At 42.6% G+C, this 23,573-nt stretch overlaps 1 protein-coding gene across 1 annotated transcript in view; it reads left to right on the top strand.

Moving 5' to 3' along the window:
* The window catches only part of Drosha (drosha ribonuclease III), a 120,637-nt gene that overhangs the window by 37,252 nt on the left and 59,812 nt on the right, over positions 1–23,573 (top strand). The window contains exons 13-16 of the mRNA XM_059276203.1: positions 6,157–6,228; positions 7,768–7,849; positions 8,791–8,865; positions 23,137–23,306. Of these exons, the coding sequence (XP_059132186.1) occupies positions 6,157–6,228; positions 7,768–7,849; positions 8,791–8,865; positions 23,137–23,306 (399 nt within the window). The remainder of the gene's footprint in view (positions 1–6,156; positions 6,229–7,767; positions 7,850–8,790; positions 8,866–23,136; positions 23,307–23,573) is intronic.

Here is a 23,573-nt window from a genome sequence, read left to right as displayed (position 1 = left end):
GCTTCTATCCATCCTTTCACTTTATTAAGTAGATATGACTCTAGGTAGTGGTACTGACTTAAAACAGTGTTTTCTTATTTTCCTTATTCTATGATATATCATAACCCTACGGAAATTTTCTAACTTTTTGGATTTTTGAGACAAAGTCTCACTAGGTAGCCCAAGCTGGCCTGGAGCTTGTGTAGGTCAGAGTCTTTGAACTCAGGATCCTCCTGCCTTAGTCTGTTCCAGAGTGCAGGCGTATGCAACCATACCTGGTTTTATTTTGGAGAGTTTTCTTTTAGAAGATTATACTATAAATATACAAAAACATATATATATATATATATATATATATATAGTTGTAGCACTCCCATATCTGTCCCTCACTGCCCTCCCCTCTCTCTCCTCTCCCACTTAGTTCCTTTCTCTCTCCCCAAATAGTCTCCTTCTGCCTTCATTCCACACATGCACATCTCCATCTCTATGTCTGTCTGTCTGTCTATGCACCCAGATTTCTGTTTGTTTTGTTTTTCAAGACAGGGTCTCTCTGTGTAGCTTTCTGCCTTTCCTGGAACTCACTCTGTAGCCCAGGCTGGCCTTGAACTTACAGAGATCCCCCTGGCTCTGCCTCCCGAGTGCTGGGATTAAAGGCGTGCACCACCACCGCCTGGCCAGAACCCAGATTTTTTTTTTTTTTTTTTGCGGTTTTTCGAGACAAGGTTTCTCTGTGTAGCTTTGCGCCTTTCCTGGAACTCACTTGGTAGTCCAGGCTGGCCTCGAACTCACAGAGATCCGCCTGGCTCTGCCTCCCGAGTGCTGGGATTAAAGGCGTGCACCACCACCGCCTGGCCAGAACCCAGATTTTTAATATCAGAAAACATGCAGTATTTCATCTCCCCATTTCCCTTACTTATCAATGCTTTCCCTTTTATACTCTTCCCCCTCATCTCCCCTTTTACTTTCACGTCACATGAGATACTAGACATTTTTAGAATTTCACTAGTTTCTTTGCTGTGTTTATGTGTCTCAGACAATCAAATTCTTTGTTTACCAAATTCCAATCTTAAGTCTTGATGGCCTTTAGAAGTTCTGTAGTCTACTAACCTCCACTTTTTATGCCAATTTTGTTGGCATGGAAACACTTAAGCTTATCTGTCACCTTACCTCTTAATTCCCTAGATGTCATATAGCTCTCACTTTGACTTTCAGGTCACCTGAACCAGAGAAGACAAACTGTGGCTTTGTAGATACCAATTTGGGGCCTGTAGTGAACTCCATTTGCTGACTCTGTGGTCTGACACTAAACTGTACACTTTGGTTTCATTGTCTGTGGATAGGGGTATTAGTTACGTTAGGTGAAGGATAAATGCACTGGCACATGGCAAATATTTATCATGGTAATTGATGCATAATAAATATTGGCACCTCATTTTGGCAAAGATATCAGATAGATGACTTTGAACATTTTCATTCTTTTTTGCTTTTTATTTTATGTTGGACTGGTAATTCTTTGGGCTTTATTAATGATAGCTATGTTTAGGTTTTAGTTAGTCAGACCTTTTTTTTTTTTTTCCAAAAGAAAGATTTATTTTTTAATATTTATTTTGTGTCTGTGTGTGGGTATGTGTGTGGGTATGTGTGTGGGAGTGCAGGTGCCCATGGAGGCTACAGGTATCAGATCACCTGGAGATGGAGTTAAAAGAGGTTGTGAGCTGCCCGATGTGGGTGTTAGGAATCGATCTCAGGTCTTCGTTGGGAGCAGCAAGTGCTATTAACTGCTGAGCCACTGACTCAGCATATTTAAAAAGAGAATTTTATCTATCTATCTATCTGTCTATCATCTATCTATCCATTTATTTTTGTGAGACAGATCTTACTATATGATCCAGATTGGCCTTGAAATATACATTTGCTTTTCTAGAGCAGTTTCAGTTTCACAGCAAAAGTGAGTAGAAAATGATATTTTTGTAAAGATAATTTTTTAATAGTTTCCCAGCACATGGCATGAGAAAGTTTGGCACTGAGAGGCAGTTATACCAAATGAGTCAGTTTTTCTTTGTTAAAAGAGATGAAACCAGAAACAAAACTCCAAAATTCCTGACCTCAGCATGTGTTTCATATAAATGCTGAATGTCTTTTAAAAACTTGAGGACTTTAGTCATAACAAGGAACCTTGTCATTTTTGTGAGTGATGTTGAGAATAGCAATTGAATTTTGAGTTGAGGATTCTAAAGTTCACAGAGCTAGAGCCATCAAAGATCTCTTGAATTTGAAATAGACTCCCATAAGGTTTTTAGACTGCATTACTGACCTGATCCATTTCTTAGAACGAGCCCATCAGCAGGAAGGGTCTAGAGGTGACGGTTGTGTGGACTCTTGACCAGAGCTGACTCTGACAGGTAATCCGAAGGTCTTGAATTGAAGTGGATTGAAAACTTTGCTGGCTAAGTGTGTAGCACATTCTGGATGGATTGTATCTTGTCATGTAGGACACTTGTGGTTCTTTGTAATACCTGATGTTGTTTGGGCCTTTGACACTGTAAAAGGTGCATTAATTGCACAGTGTCACATAACATTCTCATATGCCCAAGAAAACCCCATGATCATTCTGTGATCAAAAACTTGGTTGGGGGCCTGGAGAGATAGCTCAGAGGCTAAGACCACTGGCTGCTCCTCCAGAGGTCCTGAGTTCAATTCCCAGAAACCACATGGTGGCTCACAACCATCTGTAATGAGATCTGGTGCCCTCTTCTGGTGTGCAGGCATACATGCTCACAGAATGCTGTATACGTAATAAATAAATAAATCTTTAAAAAAAAAAAAAAGATCTTGTTGGTTTTCCATTTTTCTGATCACTGATGATTCATTTCATCACTCACTAGAAAACGTATTGATTGATTGTATAGATTGGGGGGATACTAATGAATTAATTTTGCCATTATGGGTTAGGGTTTAATGTCAGCATGCAGCACTGTGCACTTTTGAGTAATCAAACCTGTTTTGGGAAGCGCTAGGCATTTGTGTTAGTTTGTGGGTTGATGGAAGCTGCTCTGGTGACCTTCGAATAGCAGTGGATAGAGAGAGGACAAGTTCTCCGAGTCTTAGAAAGACATGAGGCTGTGAGCTGGAAAGCAGTGGTGCCTTTCCAGCTGAGTGCCTCTCAGGAGGCCTCTGGTGGTGTGGATGCAAGTCCCGAGCGTGCCCTGAGGAGTGTCCCGGAAGTGAGTTCTACTGCGAGGAGGTGAGGACCGTTCTGTTTGCATCTTTCTGCAGTCCTTCCTCACAGGCTAGGAAAGAGGACAGGTCTCACTTCTGCTCTTGCTCTGCCTGCCTTCTGTGTATTTTTCCCTCCTGTGTCCTCTCTTCCTGGATGTTCTAACACCGCCCGTGGTCTTCGTTCCGCTCTCAGGAGGTTTAACGGTTGTCATTGGTAGCTTTGCCCTGCTCTCTCTCTAGACTGTCCTGTCTGTCGGCATGTGCTCTTCGATGGCCCCTTGGGTATTGCCTCAGGTAGGGTTTCTGTTGCTGTTCTGAAACACCATGACCAAAAGCAAGTTGAGCAGGGAAGGGTCTGTTTTACTTAACAGTTTGTAGTCCATCATCCAGAGAAGTCAGAAAGAGCAGACACTCAAGGCAAGAACTGATACAGAGGCCACAGAGGTTCCCTACTTACTGGCTTGCTCCTCATGGCTTGTGGAGCCATGAGTTTCTTCGGGGGACAACTTTATGGATTTCTGCATTGGCATTGGTGCCGTTGTGATCGCCCTGGTGACACAAGCCCAGGGATCCAGTACTTGTTCTCAGTTCTTTCCCCTCATGACAGAATGGTCGGTAAGGTCCCCTAGCTGTATTTACAACTCGTCGCTATTTCCAGCCGTGCCTTTTGTGGACTGTAGCCTGGACTTCTGGCCTTTGCACTCTCTCCAAGCCATTCCCACAGTTTATGTCGTGGCCCATCTGAGTGTAAACTGAGGTAGTCTCTTTTGGGGATGTACTTGAAAGAGATTGGATGTTGTGGTAGACCCTGGCCCTAGTGTGGTTTATAAGGATGGCATGTTCCTTCCCCCTAGCAGCATCTGGCTTCTCTGTGTGCACTGTGCTTTCTGAAGAGCTCAGTGACCTCCCAGGTCCCTTTTCTTTGTGTTCCAGTACCTGCACCCCTCACCTGGAAGGATGTGTCTGTGTACCCTTGGGGTTTTTCCCCCTCCATTATCTTTGAGCAGATCCTGCTGTCTTTCTTTGGCTGACCTGGAACCTACTGTCTAGACTAGGCTGTCCTCAGCTGTCCTGCCTGTGCCTCCCAAGTACTGGTATTAGAGGGCTGTGCCTGACTTCCTGCTGGTCTTACAAAGCGACCCAAACGTTAGCTGGACCTCTCATGCTTTGTCACATGCTGTTTTTAGTTGTATTTACAATGTGCCACATCCTCTTTGTACTTGTTTACATTTCTTTTCCAAATCCTTGCCTTTTTTCTTTTTTGTTTTTGAGATGGGGTCTCACTTTGCTTTCCAGGCTGGCCTGGGATTCATGACCCTCCTGCTTCTGCCTCAGGAGCTTTAGGGCTGTAGGAGTTATGCCATCTTACTGGACTCTAGATCCTTGATTTTTAATATAGGGCCTATGGCTTATTCTAAAGTTTGAACCTTATACAGACGTTAGTAAAGAATGGGTATTTAAGGCTAAGTTGTGTGCCAATTTGTAACTCTCGCGAGTATTTTAAATGTCTGTGGGGTTAAAGTAGGTTGTAATAATAGTAGTGTACTAAGCATATTGTTTTGGTTAGCTGAGGACTGGGGACATAATATGTCCAGAAGTTGGAAATGAATCCTATAGTAAAATTATAACAGAAGTTAAAGGTAGCAACCACTGTATTTAAAAAAAAAAAAAAAAAAAAGAATAAGAAAGACTACCTAAGAGCTAAACTTCATTTCCAGTAGATGGCATTGTAAGACTGTTTTTCTATTTTCTTACTATCCTTTTTTGCTAGGAGAATTGAAATTTGTTTCTTTCTGACAGCTGTGGTTTGTAAAAGTGATTACACTGTTTCATGGACAGATTGCTAAGCCAGAAAGAGTGTGTAACACATCTATAGGGCCTCTGGTTTCAATTATTGTGCCCAGCTAGCCAGCTCGGTAACCTCCTTCCTTGCCTTCCTCATCCTTTTATTCATTCAGAAATCTATTTATGGGAAACTCCTATGTCTAGATACTAGGCTAGTGTCTGATGATGCATTGGGAAGGTAAGACAGCTGTGGATTAGTTCATGCTGAACCTTCAGTTTCTCCCATGCTCCGGGTATTAGAATGGGGCATGAGGAGTGTGTTCTCTGGTAGGTAAGAGGTGGGTCTAGAATAAGAATTCCCACTTTACCAGCAGCCTGCTCCTTTATCCAAGGCCCCTACCTGATGGTTCTCGAAGTTTTTCCCTCTCTCCCAGTGCATAATGGTCAAACTTACGTTTTAGGGCACCTGTGATAGTTGCCTGAGTAAATATGGCGAACCGTTAGACCAGTCAGTGCCTGGCCTAGCAAATACCAGCTACTATTTTTTTTTTTTTTTTACTTACTACCACAGCTGCTCTGGCCCCAGAACCAGACAGGCAGCATGCATTGTGCCCTGATCAATGAACTAAGTGTATGTAACTGATACATTATTGTGCTGCCATTCTTGACCCACGTGAAGATTAAAGGTCAAATTAGTACGTGATTGATTTTATTATTTCTTTGTAGAGGTGACATGTTTGAGTTTAGTGTGTTCTTGTTGTGTTTGTGGTGCTTTGCTAATCACATTAATGAAGTATCAGTATTATTGCTGTCTCTCATAGAAGCTCGGTCAGAGAGATTCTAATTCTTGCCATTAGAGTGCAGTATTTTGGGGCTGGGTGTGGTGACACATTGCCTTTAATACCAGTGCTCAGGAGGCTGAGGCTTGCAAATTTCTCTGAGTTTGAGGCCAGCCTCGTCTAGTCTACACAAGAGTTCCAGACAAGCCACGCTACAGAGTGAGACCCTATCTCAAAAAACAAAGAAAGCAGTTGAAAGTCATGCCCAAGGTTGTTACCAGGTTGGGTGAAGGTAAACTTCTTTTGGTTCATGGTCCTCTGAGTCAGAGAGCAAACTCTTCATTATGAGCCCGCTGAGAAATGCTGGGAAACTCAATAGCTCTTCTTCTTGCAGATCCCACTGTGTAAAGTGATTAGATTCAACATAGACTACACAATTCATTTTATTGAGGAGATGATGCCTGAGGTAAGAGAAAGGATTGCTTTACAGCTTAATGTATTTTATTCTGCTTTTATAAACTTTTTTCCCCTTAAAAAAACAAGCAAAAATCCAAAAAAACATCAACACAATTGAAGTTGGTCAGCTCCAGCTTTTTGCTGCTTCAGACCCCTGAAATACCATGTTCACTGTTGAAAGGGTTGCTATAATGTCGCTCTGATACCACGGTTCAAAAATGTAAACCGTTGACCTATTTCTGAACCCATATCTTCTCGTCTGCATCTGCTGATAGTCACCGTACATCTGTTCTCAGCTTTGCTTAAGGGACAGAGTTTGGGCCCTGGCCAGTCTCACAGAGAGGGTTGGAACAGTGAAACCGAATGCAAGAGCTGTTGGAATAATCTTGCTCATTATCTCCAGTGACAAGATCAGTGCTAGCTTCATTTTTCTTCCCATATATTTACATTTTTTCCTAATTGTTTTTCATTGCAGATGCTAAACAGCAGATTTATCTAAATATATGCAAGAGATTTAAAATTCCAAAGTAAGATTAATGTGAATCTCAGAATGATTCATTGCCTGATCTGGAATTTAGTGTTGTCAACAAATCACACTGAGAAACAACAGCTAGACGGCAGACAGGCTTGTGCGCTTGATGCGTCGGAGTTGGGGTCAATTTCTGGAGCCCGTGGCTCTTGGGATTTGTTTAACTGGGAAGCATTGTCATGGATGGCAGGGAGCAATGGGGAGGGATTGATGGGCCTGATGTGCATTCTAAATTCCCGCCTCTTTCACTCTGGGCCCATTGGGATCATCCTACCTGGATTTAAATGGCTTAAAGAGCAAGGGCTGCTCCCTCTGTTGGTGTGGGGAGGTTTCAGCTTCTCTTTGGCTTCTGTGTGGTTCTAAGGTCATAAGCCTTCACTTATCGTTGTAAAACTTTATGGTTCCTGACGTGATCTCATGCAGGCTGATTTATGATCCCTGAGCTAAACAAGTAGGTGGGAGACGGAGGAGACAAAACTGACTTGCAGTGTAGCTTGTCTGCAGGAGGAAGTTTGGTAGACTTCTGCAGTTTTCCTCGGCCCTTTTATTTGCCTCTATTAACACTTCAAAATTTTTGGTACAAAGATTGGTAACATTTGGTAACTTGTCAACAGTGATCCTGGGTTGTGGGGTAGGATGGGATGGGAGTGAAGGACAGGCTAGTTAGCTTGCAGGTGTGTGTGTAGCCTGAGTTCACATAAAGCTCCAGGAGATTCTTCTACATTTTACAATTAGATCAGAAGGCCATGATAGAAGTAAGACTTTAAGTTTCAGATATTTTATTTGTACACGAAAAAAAGCTGAGTTGACATTTTTGTAGCAATCCTAATGGCATTATTGTCTACTTCATTTCTCTTTGAAATCAGCAAGCCATTTTAGGACAGTGGCCAAGCTGTGTAGGGAATGCTTTTAGTGTGTAGTTTCAACAAACCCTTTGAGATACTTGGCTAGGACAAGTTAAAACTTCAGTTAATATGTGTTTGCAGATCTATAGTAATTTGATTTTGACTTATTTTTCAGAATTTTTGTGTAAAAGGACTTGAGCTGTTTTCACTGTTCCTATTCAGAGATATTTTGGAATTATATGACTGGAATCTTAAAGGTAAATAATACGGCTTAAAAAAAAAAAGCAATTCTTCTAAGATGTATGTCACAGTGTGTATAAAAGCTTACATGAAATGGTGTAGGCATAAATGAAGTTTTTTTTTTTTCACTTTGTAAATACCTAAGTCAAAGCACGACATCTATAGGAATACTTGCAATCATCGGACAGGAATAAGTGGTTATGGATTTTGTTTCATGTAGTTTATCAGTGCCTATTAGCCAAGAAGATGGTACCAGTTATTACTAGTACAACTGCCTTATTTATGTGTATTAGAAAAAAAAATCTCAGTAGTTAATATTTTAAATATAATGACTATTACTGTAATAAACTTGTAAGATAGCAGTTTATTAAATTAGAAAACCGATTGCTCACTAAAACATATGCATGTGCAGATTAAAGATCTGCGGGTGTCCATGTTCCAGAAAATGTTTAAATTGGCTTATTTTTAAAGTTGTGTATTGAAGGAAGCCTTTTTGAAGCTAGTTTTTAAATGAAATGAATGAGTAGCTTTTAAAACCAAGTGCATGGCATAAATGGTTTCCTAAACCAATGGCATCGTTTAGTTCTTCTGGTGTATTGATTAAACACTGAAGGAATTAACATGTACGCACATGTGATATAGTGCTGTGGCTCAGTTATAACAAAGGCGTTGGTGTGTTTTGATTTAAGAAGTGCTTTGCTATGTGCTCTGGCTCCTTGGCTTGCTCTCTCCCCGTGAGCTGCTGTAGGCCCCTCATTGCGGTCCTCATAGACGCTGTGGCAGCTGCTGCTGATGGATTGAGCTGTTGAGGCAGGGTGGAGGGAGTGGCACTTTTTATGTCCCTGCTTCTGGTGGTGGTTTTTTGTGGTCCCCATAAATCTTGGGAATTAAGTTGCGGCGTTGCCTCTCTAAGGCTGTTTGATTTCTTTCTTCTGTTCTTTCTCCTTGTTTGCTTTAGGTCCTTTGTTTGAAGACAGTCCTCCCTGCTGCCCAAGATTTCATTTCATGCCACGTTTTGTACGGTTTCTTCCAGGTAAATCTTTCGGCTTGTCAGTGACCTGGTGTGACTGTGTGTCTGAAAATAAGCCTGCCATTCTCCTGTCAGTCTTTAGGGACAACTTTTCCATGTTGGATGCTGTTAATTATCTACTTCTCAGGTTGAACTAGGAAATGTAAAACTTTACATGCTGATTGATACCTTTCATAGTTTATCATACTCCTCGGTTTGGTGAGCAATAGGTAAATTGATTTATACACTTTGAAAATGTACTCAGTAAAATGTCATGAAAGATAAAATAATAGAAAAATACATATTGCTTAATTCTGTGTATGGTCAATTAGAAAATTATTAGTGAAAATTTTAATTTATAATGTATTTATAGCTATGTTAAAATGACTGCAATAGTAGTTATATTAAGGTGGTAGGATGTAGGAGATTATTTTCTATTTTGATAGATAAGTTTAAATTATTTTGCAATGAAAATAAATATATAATTGTTCTTCCTTTAAATTAAAATATATAAGTAAATGAATAATTTAGTTTGTAAAGTAATGTTTGTTTTCTGATTTTTTTTTCCCAAGAATATACTTGTAAGATATGGCAATATTTAGTATCGTGAATGATTGGGTCTTCAATGAAATCTTTTGGGAGCCTTATTTGCCATCTTTTTCTTGGAGTCTTCTGCCATCCATCTGGTTCTCCGGTCTTATCTTTACCCGCTGTCTTCAGTGCTGAGCAGTCTTGCAGAGCTTTGCTACAGCTGAGTGACCGTCTCCTGTCTCCTGCCATTCTTCCCTGGGCTGTGTAATGTTTTCCTTTTTCTACTCCAATGACTGCTGCAGCGCAGTCACTGAGTCCTTGAGTAAAACCTTGAACCATGCCAACACTGAAAGGAATTGGTCCTGGACCCGAGCTCCAGTATTTCACTTCGGGCGCCATCTTTTGTATTCCAGTATGTCTTGTTTTAGCTGACTCCACCCCTTCGAGTGTGCACAGCCACATTTCTTTGCCTTCTTTACTAAGTTCTCTCAGTTGGCTCTTTCTGTCCCTCTGGTCCCTGTGCTGTTACCTCTGGCCATGTCATCATTCCAGTCCACCCGCCTTTGCTAATGCGTGAACCACTCAGGAATCAGAGGGAGGAAATACAGTTCTGCCTTCCGCGTGTCTGCAGCTGAGCTAGAGATGGTCTCAGTGTAGCTTTTCTGCGTGGTTCTCCACGTCACTTGGGGAAATCCAGCCCCGCACTCATGCTTTGTGCCTGCCTCTCGTTCTGAGGTGGCTTGGCTGGCCTTCCCCATGCGTTGGAACCTGACCGATGCCGGCTTCCTCCAGTGGTCTTAGTCTGTTTCACCCCAAGTTCTGATGGGGTGTCAGCTGCCCTCCCTCCCTGTCCAGTCCACTGTGGCCTGTGACGTCAAGGCCAGCCTCCTGCAGAACAGTGCAGAGGACCTGTTGCAGTTCTGCCCTCTTCCTGAGGTGGAGCCTGGGCTCCTGGTGCCGTCCTTCATTTTGGCTTCTTTGGTTCCTCCTTAGTTGCTTTTATTTGTCTGCTGGTTCCCTGGAGAATGTGAGGAAAGAAGACTCTTTTTTTCAAGGCCGTCACACTGGCTTATTTTTATGTTAGAATAGCATCACTTGTATTTTTACTATTATTGTTATTGTTGATTTCGTTTAGGAAATGCATTCAGAAGCTGCTTTTCCTTGTTGCTTCTGGTTTCATTTCAAGTGAATGGATCTTTGATTTCATAATGGAGCTTCAGCAACAAGCGTCTTAGAAAATAGTATTAGTGAGACATTGTGGAAAAGCCTGTCCTCTCTGTACCTCTCTCCTCAGCATTTCATCACCAAACAAATCTATAAGAAAGGAGGCAGTTTTAAAGCCGTCATATAGAAAAATCTTACTTTATGGGATTTCAAGTGTACAAAATGCTTCTCATAACTATAGGATAACATTTACGCTGTCATAAATGAAAAGGTCTATTGCTTTATTTTAAAACAGGATTTGCTTTCGTATTAGACTTGCCCCTGAAAATATACAGATTTTAAAAACCTTGAAGGCTACAGAACAATACCCACTATATAAAATTCTTCTTGGACTGGGCGGCACATGGTTGATTTGTTTTTCACAATATGACTTCATTAAAGATCATTTTAAGAAGGGAATGAAAGCCACATTTGATATATATTTCCATATGTTTCTATGCATGAGTTTTTTTCTTATATAGTTACATTAGTCTTACATCCTATTTTTAAATAATTCATTGAGCAGATGGGTATTTTTTAAGGATTCTGTTCTTTAGTGCCAGATTTCTCATCAAAGGAAGCAGAGCAGTTCTGTTGCTGTGAAAAAGACGCTGTTACTCTTTAACATCAGGCCCAGGCAGGCTCTTCTCTCCTCTTTCCTTCCCACATCATTTCCTTCCTTTGTAAAAAACATTCAACCAGTTGCTCCTTTGAGGCCAAGAATAAACACTCTCCCCTCTCCCCACCCTTCCCTCTCCTCCATTGACAGAGTCTTAAACTAGACACCTTGATGCCTGTCTCTCCCGGTGCCGACGGTGCAGGTGTGTGCCTCCATGTCTCTCCTGGTGCTGGTGGTACAGGTGTATGCCTCCATGTCTCTCCCGGTGCCGACGGTGCAGGTGTGTGCCTCCATGTCTCTCCTGGTGCAGGTGGTACAGGTGTGTGCCGCCATGTCTCTCCCGGTGCCGACGGTGCAGGTGTGTGCCTCCATGTCTCTCCCGGTGCTGATGGTGCAGGTGTGTGCCGCCATGTCTCTCCCGGTGCCGACGGTACAGGTGTGTGCCGCCATATCTCTTCCAGTGCTGATGGTGCAGGTGTGTGCCGCCATGTCTCTCCTGGTGCTGACAGTGCAGGTGTGTGCCTCCATGTCTCTCCTGGTGCTGGCGGTACAGGTGTATGCCTCCATGTCTCTCCCGGTGCCGACGGTACAGGTGTATGCCGCCATATCTCTTCCGGTGCTGACGGTGCAGGTGTATGTCTCCATGTCTCTCCTGGTGCTGACGGTGCAGGTGTGTGCCTCCATGTCTCTCCCGGTGCTGGTGGTACAGGTGTATGCCTCCATGTCTCTCCCGGTGCTGATGGTATAGGTGTGTGCCGCTGCTGTGGGATGTATGGCAAATGTGTTGCTAATTAATCAATAAAACACTGATTGGCCGTTGGCTAGGCAGGAAGTATAGGCGGGGCAAGGAGGAGAATAAAGCTGGGAAGTGGAAGGCTGAGTCAGAGAGACACTGCCAGCCACCACGATGAGAAACAGCATGTGAAGATGCCGGTAAGCCACGAGCCATGTGGCAAGGTATAGCTTAATGGAAATGGATTAATTTAAGCTGTAAGAACAGTTAGCAAGAAGCCTGCCACGGCCATACAGTTTGAAAGCAACATAAGTCTCTGTGTTTACTTGGTCGGGTCTGAGTGGCTGTGGGACTAGCAGGTGAGAGAGACTTGTCCTGACTGTGGGCCAGGCAGGAAAACTCTAGCTACATGCCGCCATGTCTCTCCCGGTGCTGGTGGTGCAGGTGTGTGCCCACCATGTCTCTCCCGGTGCTACGGTGCAGGTGTGTGCCTCCATGTCTCTCCTGGTGCTGACGGTACAGATGTGTGCCGCCATGTCTCTCCGAATGCTGGTGGTGCAGGTATGTGCCACCATGTCCAATTCATCTGCTTTTTGCATTATCAGTGATCATGTGATTCTCAGCACCTATCAGGGACTCCTTAAATACGTGCTTGCTGATCTTAGTGTGTCATGATAGCACATTATTTTTATTTTATATGTGTGAGTGCCTGCATGTATGTATGTGTGCCATGTGTGTACATGGTGCCCACAGAGGACACGAGAGGACATTAAATCTTGGAAATGGAGTTACAGATAGTTGGGAGCCATCATGTGGATGCTGGGAAGTGAACTCAGACCCTCTGCAAAAGCAGCAAGTGCTCTTAAATCCTCGGCCATCTTTCTGACCCGACGGTACTTACTTAAATGTTGATGTTTTAGTTATTCATGAAGGTGCTTTTCAAACATTTGTTATTGCCTCTACCCTGCTTTCATGTTTTTTTCTTTTTAAATTTTTTTAACAGACATTCTTACTATGTGGCCCAGATTTTCTCATAACTCACTTTATAGCCCAGGCTAGCCTCAAACTCATTTTTTCTTTATGCTTCAAAGCCTCTTAAGTGTTAGAATTATGAGCATGTATCACTGAGCCTGGTTTTTACCTTTCCTTTTTCTCCACCCATGTTCTAACTGCCCAACCCTGCTTAGCTTCCAAGCCACATCAGCTTGGGTATGTTTAGGGTGATATGGCTTTAGACTGTACCTCATTTTTCTAAAGTAAAGCTTTAATCAAACTGTGGCAAAGTACTGACAAGTGCATACAAACTAAGGATAGATCTCAGTGAATTTTTATGAAGTACATGTGACTGTTTTCAGATCAAGACTACCAGTGTCTGAGAATCCACTCTGGACCAAGGTTCATTGTCCAGAACCTCGATAGAGACCCCTGTTCTGGCCGGCAACACTGTGCACTAGGTTTACCTGCTTTTGAACTATATAAACTGGAATTTTATATTTTCTTTTGTTAAGTCTACTGTAAGTTGCTGTAATTGGCTCATGTGCTTAGTTGTGCCATTTTATATGATATGATTAAAATAAACTTACCTGATTAATGAACTTTTGAATATTGTCAGATTTCATAGCTATGTGAAGTATATGTGTATTTGTAGCTAGAGTTTTCCTGCCTGGCAAATCTCTGTCATCCACCAGTCCCACAGCCGCTCAGACCCAACCAAGTAAATACAGAGACTTATATCGCTTACAAACTGTATGGCCGTGGCAGGCTTCTTGCTAACTGTTCTTACAGCTTAAATTAATCCATTTCTATAAATCTATACCTTGCCACGTGGCTCGTGGCTTACTGGCATCTTCACATGCTGCTTGTCATGGCGGCAGCTCCCCCTGCCTTCCTATTTTCTCTATTCTCCTCTCTGTTAGTCCCGCCTATACTTCCTGCCTGGCCACTGGCCAATCAGTGTTTTATTTGTTGACCAATCAGAGCAATTTGACATACAGACCATCCCACAGCATATATTGAAGTAGCATATATATGTTCATTAAAGACCTGTGCCTTCTGCTTATTTGTCTTCTGAGCTATGCATAGGAATGGAAGTTATTGGTGTTTTATATTAAGTTTTATAGTTCTTTCAGTTTTCAAAAACGATCATGCCATCAGTAGTGTGTAAAAGTTCACATTCTTCACAGCATTTGACGCCTCACTCACTCCCTACTCTCCATCCCTCCCCAGACCTCTTCTTTCTGTGGTGTTTCTGGGCCAGGCCCCAGCTGCTTCAATGTTGTCTTTTTCAGTTTAGCTCTGCTGATAGTGTTCAGAAGGACCCCAAGTTCTTGTTTGTTGGTTTGGTTTGGTTTTTGCTTTAGTGCAATGACTAATGAAATGTAGATCACTTTATCCTCTTACTATTTTTTGAAGTAGGAGTTCAAATCTTGCCCCTTGTTTAATTGAGTAATGTCTAAATGTCTACCTTTCCCCACATTTATTTGCAGAATTTGTAAATCTACTATATATGGCATTTTCTTTTAATTTTAAAATTTCATTTTTTTTAAGGTGTATGTGTGTGCGCGTGTATGCGCGTGCGTGTGCGTGTGTGTGCATGGCATGGCACACACATGGAGTCAAAGGGGAGGTCTCAGGAGTTGACTCTGTCCTGCAGCTTGTGGAATCTGGGAGCAAACAGGTCTTCAAGCTGTTGTGCAAGTGTCTCTGGCTGCCAAGCATCTCATAGGCCCCTTTTGTCTCCTTTGAAACAGTCTCCTCTCACTGTAGCACAGGCTGGCCCAGAACTCACTCTGCACTACAGGCTGGTCTTGAACTTCTGTTAGTTCTGCATCAGTTTCCTGAGTGCTGGGATTACAGGCACAGGCCACCTTACCTGTCCATGTGAGCTGCTCTTTGCCAACACATTCTCCATGGATTGCTTTTTTATAATCTGCATGGTGCTTCGTGATGAGCAGAAACTCCTAATCTTAGTGCTGTGCTCTGGCTTACATTTGTGGTTTTCTCATTGCTACAGCTTTTTGTATCTTGTTCAGACTTGCCTGTTCTAATGTCATCATGATTTTCTTCCATGTCTTCTTCATTTTAAATTTATACTCTGTCTTGATTTTTTTTAATAATTGGTATAAAATGTAGGCCCAATCTCTTCATCTTCAATATAGATATCAATTACTGCATATCATTTATTAAAGACATTTCTTCACAAATTGGACTGTTTTTTTTTTTTTGTTTTTTTTTTTTTTTGGTTTTTCGAGACAGGGTTTCTCTGTGTAGCTTTGCGCCTTTCCTGGGACTCACTTGGTAGCCCAGGCTGGCCTCGAACTCACAGAGATCCGCCTGGCTCTGCCTCCCGAGTGCTAGGATTAAAGGCGTGCGCCACCACCGCCCGGCAAATTGGACTGTTTTTGTCGTCTGCCCTTAATCAGGATGCCTTGGTTAGTGTTCACAAACAACACAAGAGAAAAAAAAAGTGAAAGCTGAGCATACATTTCTGCTTATGTTTTAATCTGTGTGAAGCATGTTATACTTTGCTCTTCAAATGAGATTGTGTTGAGCATGCTACATAACTTGCCCTTTTCACTCCAAAACACCTCAGACATTTTTCTGTGTAAATGTTTTGTGTCATTTTTAATACTGACAAAGAAGAGAATTCTGTATTACTGATGGCTGTGACTTTAAGGACAATTGTTGATGTGATGGATAGTTTGAGGGTTCCCTGTTTACCCATCCCATAGAGTACTTCAGCAGAAGTCCTATGCATTTGTCCATTTGCATTCTGTGTTTCTAAAGAGAGAATTCTAGAAATAAGATTGCTTTGTTAATAGAGCACACACACTTTAAAGAAGAAAAAGTGGCCAGATTATCTCTGGCCAAGAATTTTGGTGAAGTATTAAGTATTCTTTTGAAAAAGTTATTTGCTGACTGAATATTACTATCTATTCTCTACAGTTTTGTCCAAGATGCAAAACATAATGCCATTGTTAGTGTGTACACGTTTCTTAAATTTCTGAGGACTAGATAGTTTTTCTATATTTCTTTTTCTTTTCTTTTCTTTCTTTCTTTTTCTTTTTTCTTTTTTCTTTTTTCTTTTTTTTTTTTTTTTTTTTTTTTTTTGGTATTTTAAGACGGCTTTCTCTGTGTAGTTTTGGTACCTGTCCTGGATCTCGCTCTGTAGACCAGGCTGGCCTCAAACTCACAGAGATCCGCCTGGCTCTGCCTCCCCCAAGTGCTGGAATTAAAGATGTGTGCTACCACTGCTCGGCTCAGTTTTTCTATGTTTCAAGTCTTTTTATTCTTTTATTTATATTTTTGTAAAACATGTTTTCATTTACGACTTTAAAAAAAAAAGATGGAGACATGGTCTCTTTGTTGCTCTGGCTGGCTTGGAACTCATGTAGACCAGGCTGGCCTTGAACTCACAACACCTCCACCTGCTTCCCTAGTGTTAGAATTAAAGGATTAAAGGGATTAATGGTGCCTGACTTGCAGTCTGTTGATAACAATGTATTATAATACTAAATTGAATGCTAAAGTGTTATCATTTTTCTGATTTGAAGACATCTATCTGTTGCCTCGCGCATATGTACAAACCCCTGCTTGATAGTGTAAACTAGACATTGTTCAGCGCATGCAAATTTGCCAGAAACCAAGTCAGAGCAGCTGCTGTATTCAGACTTTCTGAATCTTCTTCCACTCGTCCCTCTTGTATCCTGCTCTTCTTCCCTCTGGTGGTAAAGTGACTGGGAGGAACTAGACACAGGTGAAGGTTTTGTTCTGACCATAGCTGAGGGGAACAGGAAGTGACTGCAGAGGATAGTCTGTGCACTGCTTCCCTCTTCATGGGAGTGAGAGGGAAATCCTGAGTCTGTTTTCCAGATCGACTGTCTAGCAAATTGATTTTTGGAAACTGCCCTGTCTGGAGCGGTAGTTGTCAGGTATGGCTGGCTGGAGGCCAGGAGGATGAGAGGGTCTTTCAACATTTCTAGGAAGTGTGTGTATTCGGGGGAACTTCAATTGATACAGTATCTTTAAATTTTTTTTATTGCTATTTTATTTTAAAAATTTAATGTGTATGAGTGTTTTCCCTGCGCGTATGTGCACCAGCATACATGCCTGATGGCCTTGGAGGCCAGATGAGTACACTGTATCCTCTTGATTTGGAGATGAGTACACTGTATCCTCTTGATTTGGAAATGAGTACACTGTATCCTCTTGATTTGGAGATGAGTACACTGTATCCTCTTGATTTGGAGATGAGTACATTGTATCCTCTTGATTTGGAAATGAGTACACTGTATCCTCCTGATTTGGAGTTCTGTGCATATGGGTGCTGGGATCGCAACTCAGGTCCTCTGTAATAGCAGCAAGTGCTCTTAACTTCTAAGCCATCTTTAGCTCCTAATATAACTTTATACTTTGAAATTAAAAATACTTGTTATGAATACCAACTTTAGAAAATAAAATCATTCCAAATCATCTTGGTAGGAATATGTGGAAGACATAGTAAGTAATATAGTTAATCTCAGTGTAAAGAAAGGGGCAAGTATTTTTATATTCTTTGAGTTGAGTGTTTGTTATACCATTGATAAATACTTGGTCAAGCAGCCATATATTTAACACAGATTCCCTAACAAATTGTTCCCCTCTTCCAAATAACCAAGCGATATAAACGGAGGGAGTTGGGTCTCTGAGAAACAGTTTATAAAGTCTGTCAGTTCATTAATGACTGTCCAGATTCATTCCCTGAAACACAAACTCCGGTTCTTCCCGAATAATGAGCCGTTGTCACGGTTCCAGCCCCAGAGCTGGCAGAATTCCTGCTAACCTTCGCTTACCCGCTCTAATTTCTCATTTGTATCATGTCCTATTTATCCTAGCCAACGAGATAAAAATTACTTTGTTGCCTTCAGTGACATAATTCCATAAATCCCCAACATAAACATGTAGCAAACCAGACAAACCCAAAGAGCCAATTCATTAGCATGGGCAAATTCATGGCAGCGTGAGAGCAAGTGGCCATATGATTAATCTGCTTCAGAAAGTATTCCACAAATATTTATTATGGTGTCTCTCTGCTAGGCGGGGTGTGAGGGGTACAGCCTGTACTCCGTGGGCTGGTACAGGACTCTTAGGCCTTGTCTAACTCTTCTGATATTTCCATGCAGATTGCATTCGGAGTCTCAGTCCCCTTCCTGGATGAACCTTTCACCTCAGCCCGTCTGTCCTGAGTTTCTGCGTTTTCCCACAGTTGTAAATGACTATCTTTTTGAAGCTGCCATGTGAATTATTCCGTAGATTTTGGGCATGGATTTATTTTTTCTTCTAGCAGTAGCAGCAGCAGCTTTGCACCTGAGAAGTATTTGCATGTTTAATTATGTCCAGTTTCTGTGCTGCTGGAAAAGCAGGCTTGCTCCCAACCCAAACCGGAGACTGGGTGGTTGGCGTCTTCGTAAGCATTTATTGGCCTTGCTTTTCAGCTTGCAGATATTCCTGTCCTAAACTGGGCAGTACCCACACCACGTGTTCAGTAGAATCTGAGACTTTAAGCGACAGTCGGTCAGTAGACTTAAGCTCTTTAGCTTTTCTCTTTAAATGAGATACCTTTCATCCAGTTCACTGCATGTGAAGTGTGTGGAGTCAGCCAGGCAGAACTGCACCCAGAGAGCCCCTGTTGCTGTTTTTAGCTTATCTGTTGACGTTTGCTCCTTCCCCATGCGCCTTCCTCTCCCGCAACAATATGGAGACTTTTCCAGATCTAAGTCGGACAACATTCCGCTTCTTACAGAGTGTAGTCACATATTCGCTTTACAGTGTCCCTTGTCTGCCTGTTCCCCTCAGACTCCTCGGAAGATGAGAGCTTAACACGTCATCATTGTTTCCTTATGCAATCAAAACTAAAAAGGAAGACAGAAGCGTCTTCCTTCTCTGTCACTCTCTGTGAGACGGGGTCTTGCTCTGTAGCCCAGGGTAGAACTTAACAGAGTAGCTCAGGCTGGCCTCAAATTTGCAGTGATCTTCCTGCCTCTGCCTCTGAAGAACTGGATGACAGAAATGTAGCATTTTTGTCTACTTTGTCTACAAACGTAGACTTTGCTTTCTCATCACTTTTTACGAGTTCAAGAGTTCAAAGACGACGGCATTCCTGAGGGTGAGATGCAGAGGACGAGAGAAGTGGCAGGGGAGGCAGATCTGTCTTCTACAGGAGCTTGGGGTGTGATCATGCCCACCCCAAAACAGAATCCCCAAGTCTGAGGTCCTTATTCACCTGTTTGACTGAATCACCTCATTATGGACCCATCTTTTTTTTTTTTTTTCTTTCTTTCTTTTTTTTTTTTTTTTGGATTTTTAAGACAGGGTTTCTCTGTAGCTTTGGAGCCTGTCCTCGAACTCACTCTGTAGACCAGGTTGGCCTCGAACTCACAGAGATCCACCTCTCTCTGCCTCTCGAGTGCTGGGATTATAGGCGTGCGCCGCCGCCGCCGCCGCCGCCGCCGCCGCCGCCGCCGCCGCCGCCGCCACCACCACCACCACCACCACCACCACCACCACCACCACCACCACCACCACCTGGCGGACCCATCTCTTAATACCTTTTTCCTGTTGGGGATGAAGATTTTGTTTACATTGTTAACTTGGCACGGTCTGGAAGTCACCTGGGAAGAAGTCTTAATGAGGAACTGTCTAGAGTAGGTTGCCTATGGACATGTCTGTGGTGGATTATCTTGATCGCGTTAGTTGATGTGGTAAGTCCCAGCCTAAAACTGGGCTCTGCCAGTTGGTAGGTTTGGGTCCTGGACTGTATAAAAGAGAAAGTGAGCTGAGGACATACACACAGGCATGCTTGCATTCACTTCTGCCTACACTTTGTTTTTAATTGCATAGATTTATTTATTGAGAGGAAACTTCTTTTTTAATATATTTTTTTTAGATTTACTTATTTTATGTATATGAGTGCTGTATCTGTATGTACACCCGCCAGAAGAGGGCATCAGATCTTATTATAGATGGTTGTGAGCCACCAAGTGGTTGCTGGGAATTGAACTCAGGACCTCTGGAAGAGCTGCTAGTGCTGTTAGCCAGAGTTCTCTCTCCAGTCCCCATTTCTGCCTACTCTTGACTGTTGATGTGATATGACTAGCTGTTTCAACTTCCTACAGCTTTGACTTACCCCAAATAAAGTGCCGTATCCCAGAACTGTAAGCTAAAATAAACCCATACTCCCCTTTAAAAAAAAAAAATTGCCTTTTTTTCTTTTAAATATTATTTATGTATTTGTGTGTGTTTTATGTCCAGGCACACACGAGGACACAAACACATACACAGGCGTGTCATGGCATGCATGTAGAGGTCAGAGGCACCTTATTGGATCTGCTCCCTTCCTACCCCCAAATGGGTCTCAGGAGTCAAACTCTCGTTGTCAGGCTTAGTGCAGGTACCTTTATCCACCGAGCCATGTTGTTGGTCCCCCCAGGTTGTTTTTTTTATTGGTGTATTTCATCACAATAGACATGAAACCAGGACAGACGTCAGCATACTAATTTTGAGGGACACACCTTTCCATCTGTAACACCATGGGAGTTTGCTAGTCAAAAGTGAATATTGGCTTTAAGGTAGAAGTCTTCTAATAAGGTATAAAACTACCACTGCTGTGAACAGTAATCTTGGGTCAGATAGAGTACACCTTTGGGTCGTTTCTTTGTATTTAGATATGTTTTTAAGAGGCTCATGGTCTTTGATGAAGATAATTTGTTTTCAGAATGTTATTTCTTTTAGGACTTTAGTGATTAGTCATTATTAACTTAGGTACTTCTTGAGAGCCTAAGGCTTGTAGATTTTGTTTGGAGTGGGCATAATTGTAACATGGGACCACTCACAGAGTCTGGCACGTAATACTAGAAAACATCCTCGAGTTGTAAAATAAAACACCAAGCTCATAGTGAGTGCTGTAACGCTCTTCGGTCATTGCCGTCCTGCTGCCCCTCTGCCCCTCTCCTGCCTGATTACTGTGTCCTCCATACTGGCCTTGCAGTTCCTGGAGCTGCAAGTACCCATCTCACTCCATCTTGGACTTTTGCTGATTCTTCTTCTCAGATACTCTGCCCCTTGTGATGGTCAGTTTTAATTGTCAACTTTACACAGTCTAATTACCTGGGCAAAGTGACTCCATGAGGGATTGCGTACATTAGGTTAGCCTGTGGGCACGTCTGTGTGTGATTGTCTTGTTGATGTTAATTCGTGTGGAAAAACCTGACCTAAGAGTTGGCGGCGCCGTTCCTGAGTCCTGGACCGTGTAGAAAGGAGGAAGCTGAGCACAAGCATGTATGCTGTTGGTTCTCCCGCGGTTCTTGACTGTGGCTCTGGTGTGATTAGCTGTTCTGAGTTCCTGCAGCTGTGACTTGCCCAGAATGAACTGTAACCTGCAGAGCTGTGAGCTAAAGGCACCCCCTTCTCCCCTAAGTTGCTCTTGTCAGGGTATTTATTTTACCACAGCAACAGGGAAGGACATTAGGATGCTGTGTAGCCGCATGATGGGTGGTAGCTGTATGGTGGGTGGGCTCTTCTTTAAAGTTTTTGTTTTTGTATTTGTTTCAGTGCTGAGGGTAAACCTAGAGCCTTACCCATGCCCGGGAAGAGCTCTACCACTGAGCGTATCTTCAGTCCGTTTATTTTGTATATCTCTTCAAGGATGCCTTCTCTGACTAGACTATCCTAGAGTGTGTGTGGTGTGTGTATGTGTGTGTGTGTGTGTGTGTGTGTGTTACCATGTGTTGTTGTGTAGCACAGGCTGGCCTTAAATTTACAATCTTCTTGCCTTAGCCTCCTGAGTGCTGAGATTACAGGCATGTGCTTTCGTGCCCGTCTCCTTGATGATCCTCTCTTCCCTTTCGCAGGCAGATTCTCCTTCAGTAGCTCATCTTGTCCTGACCTATTATATAGCTGCTTTTAAATGTCTGTTCCTTTCCACTGGGCTGTAAGCTTTAGGGGGAGGTACAGGACTTAGCTGTTTGGATCACTGATGATGTTCCCAGGATCTCTAGAACGGTGTCTGCCAGCGACAAGTGTTCAGGAAATGCCAACTGTGTGGGTATTTATGAGAAGGAATGGATGTCAACTTAGTCAGTGGTGGCAGTGTTCAGTTCAGAGCAACACCTGAGGTAGAGATTTGATCTTGATTCTTTCGAGTGTGTTGGCCCATCAAGGGTCTTAGCCACCCCCAGCTGTGCAGTCTTTATCCCCTTGGGTTTTCTACCCACCAGATGCCTAGGTGCCAGGAATTCCTCTGACCCAAGCAGGGTTTTCTTGCTCCTTTTGGCCACTTGGTGTTTGGCTTGATCCTTGCTTATAACACAGCTCGTGTTTGAGGGGAGGGTAGTAATTGTCCTCTCAGGAACAATCTTCCAAGTTCCCAGGAAGGCTTTTGTCCTTTTGGGTGGGGGTAGGCAAAGAATAGTAGTACAAGATGTGCAACCCATGTCGGTTATGAAGCTAAATCCAAAGAGGAGGCAGAAACCTCAGCCCCCATCTTGGGGCCCACACAAGCCGCATGTCTTTCATTTATAAAGTACAGATTGCTCTTTCCCCAGCTACTTTAATGACGTCTTTTGTACTTGTAAACCTCCGACAGTTGGTATTTTATCCTCGCACTAACTCCATAATGGTCTTCTATAATATTAGTACAGGCTCTTCAGCTCCATTCATCATGGCAGGTGCAGCACATTAGCACCCTCAAATTAGATCATAATGCAACAATATCTTATTGAAAACATCTATAAATATCTCATAAAGCTTAGAATTTCCCTAAGACAGTAACATCGCTTCTGAAAAGCTTTCATCTGTTACCCTACAAAGAATGATAAAATATTTAGACATAACATGATTCTGTTTATTACAAAGTGTGGTTTCTTATGCTAGGTTACTTTAAATTTATTTAGGCAAACACCTTTTTTGGTATTCATACTTCACCAATAAAGCCTTTATCATTTATAATGTTGTTGTTCCCATTTTAGTAAATGAGATGGTTTATGAGCACTGTTCATCAGTGAGACAAATGGTGTTCGTATGATTGGGCACCTGGCTGAACCCTGTAAATTTTGAAGTCCTGTTGTATATGTGCTCTTCTGCAGCCGTTGTCTTGTTTTACCTTGGTGAGTTGATGATTTGCTGTTAACTGAGCAGCTTTGTCCCTGTCCTGCCCCCTGTGTTCTCACCCAAGACGGAGGCAAAGAAGTGCTGTCCATGCACCAGATTCTTCTGTACCTGCTGCGGTGTAGCAAAGCTCTGGTACCGGAGGAGGAGATTGCTAACATGCTCCAGTGGGAGGAGCTTGAGTGGCAGAAGTACGCCGAAGAGTGCAAAGGCATGATTGTCACCAACCCTGGCACGGTAAGTCCTGGTGCTTACGCAGCATCCTTCTTTGGATGCTCCACACAGACAGTAAGAGTGTGGAACTGTTCTGAGTACCGTGGTTTCTTGTCCTCTGGGTAATTTTTCCCTAAGTGTTTAGTAAATAAGAAAAATACTAGAATTTGGGCGTATTTAGTGAGTTCATCTGACTAGTATGTCTATTCTGCCTGAAGATGTGTACTTTCAAGGCCTTCTGTGTACATTTCAAATTTCCCCCCAGGAGAATTATATGAGAATACTCATTCC

This window comes from Peromyscus eremicus, chromosome 11, assembly GCF_949786415.1.
Source record: "Peromyscus eremicus chromosome 11, PerEre_H2_v1, whole genome shotgun sequence".
Taxonomy (NCBI): domain Eukaryota; kingdom Metazoa; phylum Chordata; class Mammalia; order Rodentia; family Cricetidae; genus Peromyscus; species Peromyscus eremicus.
This window is presented reverse-complemented; position numbering and strand designations above follow the sequence as displayed.